Raw genomic sequence first — 12,076 nt, 5'->3', positions numbered from 1 at the left:
CACATAATGCAGATGCTTTTAGAATTAATGGCCACTTGTTCCGTTTTGAGACAAGGAGTGTGTTTTGTTTCAGGAACTGGGAATATACCAAAGTTTAAGAATTGAGAAAAATATTTTAAATATGGTTTAATTTGAAATGTGCTCTATTCTTATAAGATTTCAACTTTGAACCAGCTTTTGATGGCTTCATCCATTGGTTATATTTACACCCTCAAAGTGCATATAAATATTAGAATAATATCCAAAACAAACTGTCAAGACAAAGCTATTAAGGAGCCTCCAGCAGGGGAGGATTTTGTTGTACTGCTCTAAATAACAGAAATGGCTTGCTTTTTGTCTCTTCTGAATATTTATAGAGGCTAATGTTTCCAAAGTTACCCACATGAGCCATAATTTCTCTGTGCTTTTAGTAACCTTTACCAATGCAAGAAGGATGTTGTTGGAAAGGAGATGATTGGTAGGAGCTGTCTGCTGTGCATGTCCCTTCTGTCCTTAGTAGGCAAATATAATCAGGAAAGCAGTTGAAATATGCACATAAATGCAATGATTTTCCTGTGTTTCTTTTGCTGTGTTAATCTAGCTTTCTCTGCTGGAATCAAAAGTAACTATTGCTGCTAAAATTATTCCTCAGAAACTGGCTTAGTTCAAGTTTCTTCAGCATAACTCTTTTCCTCTGCTTCCCTTAGTGCCCAACAAAGAAGCAGTCAGGTTAACAAAAGTGCAGTGGGAAATCAGGTAGGCACCTAACAGAGAATGGATAATGGCATGTGCAAGTTAATCCAAGCTGTTTGGTTTTCTTGGCTGCATTTTCTGTTTTAAGTGTATCGTTTACCTTTGTTTGCTTCAAACATACATAAATGTGTCCTCATTGCCTTGTTTTGCTGAACTTTTCCAAGCCACCTGACTTCCACTGTTATCGTCATTTACTTGTTTAGCATTTCTGCTGCTGCTTGCACTGCTGGTAAGTGTCTTCCCTCCCATGCTGTTCAGTGCCTTGAATCCCTCCTGTTACACAGCCGTGTTTTGTCATTAACTGCAAACTTGTGAATTTCAGAGTCCCAAATGCTGGTGAGTACTTGCCTGTGTGTGCTTTGTGTCTTTTGCTACTCCTGATGTGTTCACAGCTGAACAGCAGCAAGTCAGCAAGCAAATGTGGATTTGCCTTTACCTCTTCTGAAACCTTTCTGCTGACATCACACAGTTGTTGACTATGTACCATAAGCCTTTCTCAAAATAAACTAAGAATAAGTGGTTGATGCTCTCAGACTAATTAGCATCTTCACTGAGATATATTAATGAAATTGTTTCTTTTTATCACATAAGAATATGGGATTGATTCTGCAAGGTGCTCAGAGCTCCTGAGCCCACCTTCCTTCTCTGCTTTTGTGTGGGCCAAGGGTACTCAGTACTTGGCAGGATCAGTCCTCTTCTTAATATAAGATGAAATAAGGAAAGTGCTACAATTTGGAGAGTTTCTGCTCACTTTGAGGTTTTTGCAAAGTCTTAAACAGAAAGAAATTGTTATGGAACTAGTATATACTCGAGAATGAAATAAAAAATAGTAGTAAAAATAAGACAATTAAATTTTGTATCATAATTGAACATCTTCCTGATATTTTCACGTGCAATTTGGTCAAACAATAGTCGGGAGGTTTCACCTCCTGATCAAGGTTTTCAAATGTGACCGCTGAGTTTAGATCCAAGCGATAAACTGGGATTTCAGCAAGTGTCCTATACTGCTGCTGTTGCAGACAAGAATTCTTGGCAAGAGTTCTAGTCATCTTTTTGGGACTAGAAATTCAATCTCTTCCTCTCACCAAGAAATTGCTAGTTATTTTCAAGATATTTCTTAAAATAATCCAGCAGCTTCTTGGATGTGATGGTTCCCCACAGCCTGACCAGCATGAGTGGCATTTTTGATGTAATATATGGTTTGGATTAAAATGAAAAAAAAAACCAAAAAAAAAAAACCAACTGGAAGGTCTAAACACTGCAATGGCTTCAAAGAGCAGCCTCTCCCCTCTGAGGAGAGATTTCCTTCTTATCTAGCTGTGCCGGAACATGTGTCAAACACAACGACTGTCATCACTTTGGAGTGTCCCATAAAAGGAAAAGCAACCAATTATCTGGCTCTTGAAGAATACACAAATAAAAGGAATGATTTTTTAATTGAGTGAATGTTTTCTCTCTAAAGAAGTGAAGAAAAAGCTTGGCGTTTAAAATTCAATGTTGAAACTTGGTTACTTGTGGTATAAAGGACTTTGCTGAACCTTTTATTGTAGAGATAATAAACAGATGTTTGTGAGTTGATTGTTTGGAGTTGAAAAGAATGAGAAAATGTTTCTGAAATAAAACTTCATTTTTGCAATTTGCTATTTCAGGGAACCAATCTACCGCCTTCAAGGCAAATTGTACGAGCTAAGTTCTGTAAGCTTTATTGTTGCTTTTTCATTTAGCTTCTCAGAGGGCAAAGTTTGTCTCTAACTCATTGGTTTGTCCAATACTTGCTGCTAAACTATTTAATGTTAAGCTGTCTTGTCTGTAACACTTCCTCAACAAAGTGTAATTGCAGATCATCACTTAACTGCTACTAATCTGCTGTTACCAGTCTGAACTAGTGTAACTTAAAATGTTGTAGAAGACTTTGCATAGAATTAATATTTTTATAATTTACCAAGCTTCTCAAACTAAAATGACTAATTGGTGTTTTTTTTATGATATAACTGGAAAGCAGTTTTTACCTGATGTAAGTGCCTCTATTCTTAGTAAACCTCTCTTTGAAAGGTGAGCAAATAAGTTTCTGGTAACCAAAAGGAAATATTAGCTCTGGTGTAAATGAGTGTGCTGTTTATGGATACAGGTACTGTTCTTGGTGGTTTGTTTATATCAAGATATTACTTTGGATAGAAAAAGTGAGTTTTATGAATGAAAATATTTAAAGCCTTTTTAGCATTCTTTTCATAGCACCAGGAGGATCAATATATCACGGACAGACTCTTTCCTAACCCTTCCACTTCATGAGTAAATAAATATGTGAATGTCTTTAATATTACTAATTAGAATTAATTGTCTAAACTGCAGTTAATTTTATAACAAGTTATTACCAGTTCAGTGATGGTAAGGTGTAAGAAGTAAATTTCTTTACTGTGTGTATTCTTTGGCAATATCTGTGATAAAAATGTACATTTTTTCAGTTTGTTGACACATCAACGAATTTGATTAACTATCATTTTTAACTAATGCTCAGTTATGGAAAAGGGACTAGGCATCACTGATTTTAGCAGTAGTTGAATTGAATCCCTTGGGGAGATAATTCAAGAAAATTCTAGATCACTGAATTTACAGTGAGGTGCTCATTTGCAATACCTTGCTTTTCTTTCTTAGTAGCTTGCTTTGGACTGGAGTGATACAGATAACTATTAACTATTGCTGTGAGTCTTGGAAATAAGATGAGCACAGCAGCACCCTATTTTTGGACAATAATGCAAATTCCTCTTAGCATGTTTTTCTCCTTTTTCCTTTACTACTAATTTATCCTCTCACACTTAATCTTTGGCCTTTTTTGTTTGTCTTTTCTTTGCTACCGCCTGAGGTTTTGACCTGACTCCACAAAGTTTCTTTTTAAGCCACAGGTTAGTCTGTCTTCTCATTTGCTTGAAGTAATCTGTGCAATGCTTGGTTTTACACAGCAGACCAGCAAGGTTTGGCTCCTGAAAGCTGACCCACTCTTAATTGTCTATGCTGAGATTTGTTTTGGTGACTAAAATTTAATGTTTTAAGCTCCCCTTCAAGATAAAACTTTAAAGATGAAGGTGTCATTGCTCCATGTGCCCAATTGAAGTGTGTGAGAATGCAAGACACTCAAATTATAGAGGATTTTATATAATTTATAGGAGATTCTCTGCTTTGCTTCTGTAGCAAAATCTGCTGCTGTGCTTGAAGCAGCCCTGTAAGTGGAGAAGGGGCTTAATGTGAACTGTGATTTTCTAGGCACTGTCCAGGTGATGTGGAGGTTTGGGTCTGAAGGCTTTGTTTGACCTGCCTCTCTTCAGTGTTACACCAACAGTCTGATTAATTTTCTAATTAATTTCTTCTGGACACAAGTAGCATTCAGACCCCATCAGCTGGCCTGAACTATTATTCAAATAAGTGACTTTTTCCCTAGTAACCCCTTTTTTCTTTTTTTTTTTTTTTTCTTTTTCTTTTAATCCTGCTTTGTAGCATACTTTGCTGTTTCTTTTCTTCAGATATACTTAAATCCTGTTATCTTGCATGGCCCAGGAAAAGAATGTTTATAGAATTTTTTTAAGCAGCCAGATGGAAATGGAGACTTGTGCCATGGCCAGTGAGATGGTCATGAAAAATCATGACAAAACTGTTCTGTAAAGAAATGTCAGTATTTCTATGAAAGAGGTGGTGCCCATGAGCTAGCACATTCAAAAATATGTAAAAATTTAGCAGCATGAGACCTTCTGGTTTTGAATTTTCACGTTATCAAGTTTAGAGGAGTGTTGCTGTTCTAAAGGGCCTATAACTATTTAATTTTTAGGTTAATATCCCTTCATGTTTGACTCAGTCTTTGTTTAGCTATATTTGGAAGCATAGTTCAATTTTTTACCCCTGAGAGCTTTACTTCAGTAAAGACTAAATTTTTCTTTAAAGCAGACATGATTTTAGGACTTTAGCCACTGTCAGTAGTTTAAGTTGTGTAATACATTGTTCAGTGGTTTGTAGGGAAGCAGTGTCACAAGATCTTGGTTGTGTTCAGTATCAGAACAGATCTGATCAGTTTATGCTGGGACATTTGGCAAATCACACTGAAATTCTGTAGTAGGTTTCCCCTCTCTGAGGCATCCTTAAAAAGAATAAAAAGAATATAAAAAACAAAAAGAAATTTTATTCTCTGTGTGCTTACTGTTCAGTAGCACGTTGTAATGACAGTGATTGGCAGATAGAGTGGTACTGGGAGTTGTGGTCTGTGTTCAGAATTATTTCAGTGGAGTTACAAAACCCAATTTTAATGGTGTTCCATTAACAAGTGCTGCTGCTTGTGTTCTTGTGGGAGTTTCCAGTCTCATGATTCTCACACTTGTGGTTCTGTCTGCCCAATTTCATGTATCTCACTTATCTTGAAACGCTCCTTCAAATGCTTCTTTAGAGAATCAGAGTGTGTCCCATTTCTTTAAAAACATTTCTTTTACAAATGCCTTATTTGATTTAATGCAAATAAAGTCATGCAGCAACACATGAAATGTGCTTATTGTGTCAAATCCTGCTTTCCTGTTTATCCATGAAGCGGTGGAGAGTAAGAACAACAAATATGATTTGGATTTTGTGCAGCTGAACTATGAGAAAATGATTTCCTTCTGGCTTGTTGGTGTGCATTCAGAGGCTCTAAGTTTCATTTTTCAGTCACCCAGATTAGGTATCAGGATCCTGAAGGAAGGAACTGTGTCATCTCTTGTTCATCCTGTACATGGAGTCCAGCTACCGGTCAGAATATTGTCTCCAGTAGCTTCTGGCTGTGCCCATATTTTTCACCTTCCTGAGGTTCACAGCTCATGTGACTAACATCCTCTCTGCACAGAATGACATTTAGAAATATGATAGAAAATAATGAAATACATCTCTTAGATACAACCCAATGAGACAATGAACTAGTGAGAACAATAATGAAACACAGTGCTTTCATTTTTCAAGCTGGAAACAAAGCTAACACAATGGTTTAAAAAACTCTGAAGTAATAACTCTCTGTCAGAGTTTTTTTAACTTCAGAAGTGTCTTTGAAAAATCTTACCTTCTTATTGCCTGTGGAGGAGCACTTCTGAAATATGGCTTGAGGGTTTGTGGTTTTTATCAAGAATTTGGCCAGAGTCTAAGGTGTCATTCAGCTTCTCTGGAAAGTGAAACTGTGTTCCTTAATCTCACTTTTTCTTGCATTACACCTTGATCCAACATCTCCCTCTCCTTTATATTCAACTGATGCTGAGTATTCTGTAAGTGTAGCTTTTTATAGTTAACAGAATATGCCTGGGATACAGGAAAATTCAATGAAAAGGACATGAGGCTTAGCACACTAAGCTCATCTTCTCCCTCTTGTTGTCCCCTGGAACAGCTTCCTAGTATTTTAGATTGTTATGATCTGTTGTAGAGTCCAGGATATTTTAGAGAACACGGTATGCTGTTTTCCCAGAGGGGTGTAGATAAACAGGTATAGAAATTTCACATGAAAAACACACCCCCAGAATATTGCTGTAGATTGGTGCCCTGCTCTTCCTGCGGGGTTGTGTGGGAATGACAGCTGGATCTAATCCTCAGCACACAGGATTTTTGAGGAAGCAACTGGCAAATTCCTTCCTTTACAAGACAGTGACCAGGGATTGTCCTAGCAAGTCAGCTTGTTTCTGTCCACACCCTGTGATGGTGGCACATTTATGGGGAGATGTGTTGTACTGGAGCATGGCACAATTCCTACCTTTGAAGTATTAAAACCTTCAGTGCTTCTTAAATGGTTTGTATAGTTCAGTTTTTAGAATGTTGGCTTGGTCTGTTCTGAGCCCTCTACCACAAACGCCTTCTTGTTGAATTGAGTAAATTTCACTCTTATTAAGCTGTTACAGAGCCTGTGGTAATGGTGAGGGAGAAGATGGAATAAGCAGAGAGTGTCCTTCCCTTCCCTTTGAAGTGCTCATCACCTGTAAGGTTCCTGAACCTGCTGCTTAGGTGTTCCTGCCTGGTTTGCTTCTAGAAACCACCTCTTTATCTTCACTGACATCTGTGTTCAAGCCTTTCACCTTCCCCAAGATATTTCTCCAAAACATTTTCCTGCAAACCAGGTGCTGCCCAGGCTGCCTGGGCTTCCTGTGTGCAGATTTGAACTTTATATGGAGCAACATGGCATTTTCAATTGCAGACAATGTGGTTCAACAGCATCCTCTCTCCCAGCTTCTTACTTCAGCTTCTTTATGGCATGGGAACATGTACACATGTGCTATGAAGGCTTTACTTTGCTGCACAAATGTAGCTCCCCGTGCTGCAGAACTAACATCAGGTGAATGGACATTGTTGCTTTTCCCCAGTTTTTTTTCCCTTTGCTTTTTTATAGTTCAGTACAGAAAGAAATCATAGAATTAGCTTGGTTCCACAATTTGTCCTGTGGCAGCTGCCTAAAGGCCAGTTCACTGGCAGTATCTGCATGTTATTTGTTTCCTGTTAAAAACTTACTTCAATAAACATTGTAAAATAAAATAAGGATTGGATGGGTAATCAAGCTCTTATCAGTATGTTTCCCTCAATTTGCACTTAGGCAAGCATTCCATGTGTGCTTGTATTCACTAATGCCCCTCTCCACTTCGTTTTTGTGGTTTTTTTTCTACCCAGTAAACACAAATATTAGAAGTCCTGACCCACTTTTACAGAAACCTTTATGGAACAGGCTATTCCATCTAGTCTGCTTGTGCCATACCCTTGAGTCTTTTTACAGGAATCATGTCCAGTTCTCTCATCCCTTACTGTGGCTTCAGAAACCAAATCAATGCTTTCTTAGAGATTTTCTTACAGGCTGAAAACTTACAGCCTGTTCTTGGATCATCAGGACCTTTCTTACTCTGCTGGCCTGGTTGGGAGTGAATGGGAAAACACATTTATCTTCCTTGAAATGAAACTGATTCTCATGGATTATGTGCATTTCTGATACAATTTCCTGGTTTTCAGGTGCAACTTCTTTGGTTTAATTATCAAATACAGTTCAGTCCCTTACGCTGTGCAAAATCAAAGCTGTTTTTTGTTTACATGACAGGCTGAATAGGAGTGAATTCTGATTCTGAAAATCTTATAGATGAGACAAAGGATGTAGATAGGTAAAGGATAGATGGTGAGCAATAGTCTTCTTTGGTGAGTTGTTGATATTGGAGTTACTGGTCTTATAAAGCCGTGTGAGAGGAATGCTGGTCTCATAGATTTGTTTAAGTGCAAGAGGAAACTCGCATTTGATGACTCAAGTTGGTGCCTGTGGGGCTTGTTGGGGGTTCTGAAGGCCTTCTCTGAGCACTTTTTTCCATCTTAATATTCCACTGGCAAGTGAAAGGTGTTGCTGTGGAAAGAAGAGCTGAGGTTCCTCGCATCTGTGCTTGGGAGAGTTCTGTTGTCTTGTTCAGAACATGATAGGAAGGAATGTTTGCTTTCTCATTTACATTGGAAAACAGTATAATGACTGCTCCAATAAAATTGTCTCTATCTCATCTGTAAATGAGTTTTTATAGTTGTTCTCTTCTGCTGTGGAGTTGCCTCATTTCTCTTAGGTGTCTGGTGTCCCCCTTTCTCTGTGTATGATGTAGCTTCCTGGTCTTAGTATTTATAGGTATGTTCCCATCTCTTCTTTTGTCTTTGGCTTGTATCTGTTTTATAAAGTTTTGCTTTACCTATTTTCCCCCTGATTTTTATTGCTGCTTAAGGTTTTTTTCCCCTCTTTTCTTTTTCCCTTCTATCCCTATGAGAAGAAAATGGCTCTCACATGCCTCTCCTTACAGCTTCCTGCCTTAATTTTACCTTAACTTTAGAAGACCTCTCCCCTTTGTCACTCCATACAACCACTTCTGAAAATTCCCAGTGTCAGAAGCCAGTCATTTTACCAGTTTAGGTGCTTTTCCTGGTATCTACCTTTAGAGATGACCTTAACAATTAGACTACCAAGATGACCACCAATTAGAACAGTGTAGTCAGAGATTAAGTTGTGTGGACTTTCACAATGTATTCATATACAGCAATTAAATAGCTTCAAGCTTTCATGATCCTTAACACACTCACACTTGGTCTAAGTACAACAGTTAGGCTCTTTCTCCAGTCTTCAGACTGAAAATGTTACACTCACTTGGTTACTTTTTTATTTTTTTGAATGCTAGAAACCTGCAAAAACTCTTGAATTTCTCAAAGACTGAAAAAATGCACCTGTTCTTGTTTCATTTAGCAATTCTTTATTTAAAAGAATGAATGCAGCAGGAGAACTCTGTCAAGTGAGTAATGAACTAAACTTGTACCTGACTGCACCTCTGCATAGGTCATCCGGAAAGGCTGGCTCACCATCAACAACATTGGCATCATGAAAGGAGGATCCAAGGAATACTGGTTTGTTCTGACTGCAGAGAGCTTGTCCTGGTATAAAGATGATGAGGTAAGGAATGAAGAACTTTTTTCTGTTGGGAAAAACCCCTGTATTAATAATCTGATACCAACTGAAAATATTAATTTGTGTCAACTTGAACTGTGAGATTCTGTGTTCTTTAATGTTTTGGTTTGGTTCATGGAGGATGCTGACTGTCTAAGACTTCTATTGAAATGTTGGTAACAAATACAGGGTGTGATGTGGGGTATTTTTGTTTGTTTTACTTCTTTTCTTCTCTTCCTGTGATTTCCACACATTGCTTTAAAAAAGAAAAAAGGAAAAAAATCCCAGACTGTTTTGGAATATTCTGCTTATTGTCCTATCCTTGCTTGGGTTGCTCTTATACATCTACTGCAAGCTGATTATAAATTGTCTGGGTAAATTTACTTCTGAAAGTAACTACAGCAACTGATTTAATGAAAACAGCTATTCTCCAGTCTTATGTTCTGAGAGGATGAAAAGCTCATCTGCAGGGTTTTGTAGCTGATTGGTGTGAATTTTCAAATTTGACAAAAAATGCACCTTCGTGGGTGATCAGTAAATCTGAGGTGAGTAATATGAAAATAAAGAAAAGGACAGCCACATTGAATGTATTGTTAGGCAGCTTGTCTGTTCTGTTTCATGACTTTTTCAACAATGTGTGTAATGATACATTTTATCCAAGACTCCAGCAGTATTTTGAAGGTTAAAACAGGATTATGTTTGCTATCAGATTTATAGTAAAGCCTTTGTGAGTTTTTTGAAGGTTTGTATTGGTTTTTGTAGAAAAATCGGGCTACATTTAAAAAAATCCTAGTATTTCTTATTTGTGTGTTGTTCCCCACCCCCCCTTTTTTTTTTAAATTTAAATGGTTTTAGTAAGAAATTAGTGCTTTTTAGTTCAATGGATGGAAGAAGCACAGGTAAAGAGAAAGCTTTAAATGAGCTTTGAAACATCACTCCATCTTTTCATCTTAGTCTAAGTTGTAAAATACTGGTTGATCCCAACAAAACAGGTTGATGGGGACTGTGCAAATTCATGTTCTGTTTAATGTGGTGTTTAACTGCAGTGGATTTTCTGGAAGCCCTGGGAGAGGGCCTGCAGTGCACAGGGCAGAGCTTTCCCAAGTCCTGCAAATCCAGGATGTGGAATTCCTTCAGTAATGCTGCTGAGGATGGGAACTGTGATGCTCAGAAATCATTATTTTTCCCTCCTATTTTGGGATAGACCTTAAGGCAGAGGGGCAAATTAGATTAATCCTGAAGATTTTGCCCCCTGCCCTTTTATTTAAGTTTTAAAGGGATTCAAATTTAGTGGAACAGAAAAAGCAGGCAGAGGAGAGGAGCCAAGGGACAGGTGTCAAGAGAGGAAGTTTTACTCTCAGACTGCTGAAGTAGGATTTGAAAGAAGTGCAGAAGTGTCTTTATGAATTTAAAAATTTGAAGCTGTTGTTTTTTGTGATCTATCTTGAAGTTACTATAACCCTTCTTAGGTAAGATAAAGGCAACTGTAACTAAAAGAAACAGTGTGGTAAAATGAACACACCTGCTGTGTTTTGTCTCAAGCCGTTGGAGGTTCATCGAAGATGAGCTGTGGCAATTTTTCTAGGTAGTTTTGGTGTTACTTTCTTAAATCTGATTTTTGTTTAGTGTGAAATATAAAAATTCCTGAAAATCCTAATGGTATGTCTTGAGCTGTGCAACCTTAAAAATAAACAGTTTTGATAACATGCTGATAATCTATTGATAATATGGCCACTGTGTGATTTCCATATGCATATTTAAAGATAATGTCTCTTAATTGCCAAACAGTTGTGTTTTGAGAGTCATGAAAATGTCAGTGGTTAATTCAGGCCATGGGAGGTCACTCCAGAATTTCGTAGAGTGGTAAGAAGATAATAGCACAGGATAATAGCAGAGTACTATTCCTTGCTCTGCTAGTGAAAGAAGTTGCTCCTTAAATATAGATTAGCTGTATAATTTGATTATTCTGTCCTGGAAAAGAGTTTATAAAGTTAAGGTTTGTTTGTGTGTTTTTAAATTTTATTTTTTTTTCTTTTTTGTACTGGACCTTCTCAGTAAGACTGAAAAATCAGCAAGGCTCCTCAGCTGCGGCTGGAGTGGCTGTGGGGGTGTTTCCCTGCAGAGAGATGTGCAGTCTGCTGATGTGAGAAGTGATCCCTGTGTTTGTGTGTCTGGCTGTGCCCTGCGAGGTCATGGGGAGTTCAGAGCCCCCAGCTCCTGCTCAGGCTGGCCAGGAGCCTTTCCATGGCAGCTGGGGCAGGAGCAGGGTCAGCTCTCACCTTGCTTCCCTTGCCATGGAGGAGTTTGTGCCCTCTGTGCCTGGAGCCAGCATTGCAGCAGCTTTGTACCAGAGAGCTCTGACAATGTGCTTTGCAAAGTGCCTGCTGGGGCCTCCAGGGCTGTGTACCCCCTCTAGTGTAAGCTGAGCCTGTTCTCCAGGCTGGAATTTGCTCTGAGATCAAAATCACTAGTGGTGGCTTGCTAGTGCTGTTAGAAGGATGTAAATTCCTTTGCGAGGTGCAGCTTTATAAGTGATAAATCTGCAGTGTAATGCATTTAGAAGCAAGTTGTTTTGGCAAAAGATTTCAGATTTGGCTGTATGATACCAGTATTAGAAAAGAAATAGTTGGTTTCTTCACACGGTTTTGTTGCTATCAAACATACATCAGAATTTTATTCCTGATGAGAGGGATTCAGTGCCTAAGAATGCTTTTTAGACTTGTAGTTATGGAAATGCAGGGTTGATGTTTGAATGGTGTGCTTAAAGCAGTTACGGTGTCAGTTCTGTGAGAAGTAAGGTGGATTAGTTTCTGATCCTGCATGCAGTTGTTTCTGTTTGTAACTTTGCTGTGTGACCAATACCATGACTTTGTGCTTTTCTGCTTAAAAACCAAGCAAGGGTAATGCTGTGTA

General features: G+C 38.2%; 1 protein-coding gene across 5 annotated transcripts in view; it reads left to right on the top strand.

Annotated features, from left to right (window-relative positions):
- DNM3 (dynamin 3) overlaps positions 1-12,076 on the top strand; it is a 171,771-nt gene that overhangs the window by 40,779 nt on the left and 118,916 nt on the right. For 3 of the 5 annotated variants that reach the window (XM_056497820.1, XM_056497823.1, XM_056497821.1), the window contains exons 13-15: positions 687-735; positions 2,382-2,411; positions 9,056-9,169. In XM_056497820.1, coding sequence (XP_056353795.1) covers positions 687-735; positions 2,382-2,411; positions 9,056-9,169 — 193 coding nt within the window. The remainder of the gene's footprint in view (positions 1-686; positions 736-2,381; positions 2,412-9,055; positions 9,170-12,076) is intronic. The other 2 variants (XM_056497824.1, XM_056497822.1) reach the window with 1 other exon arrangement.

This window comes from Oenanthe melanoleuca, chromosome 8 (genome assembly GCF_029582105.1).
Source record: "Oenanthe melanoleuca isolate GR-GAL-2019-014 chromosome 8, OMel1.0, whole genome shotgun sequence".
Lineage (NCBI taxonomy): Eukaryota > Metazoa > Chordata > Aves > Passeriformes > Muscicapidae > Oenanthe > Oenanthe melanoleuca.
This window is presented reverse-complemented; position numbering and strand designations above follow the sequence as displayed.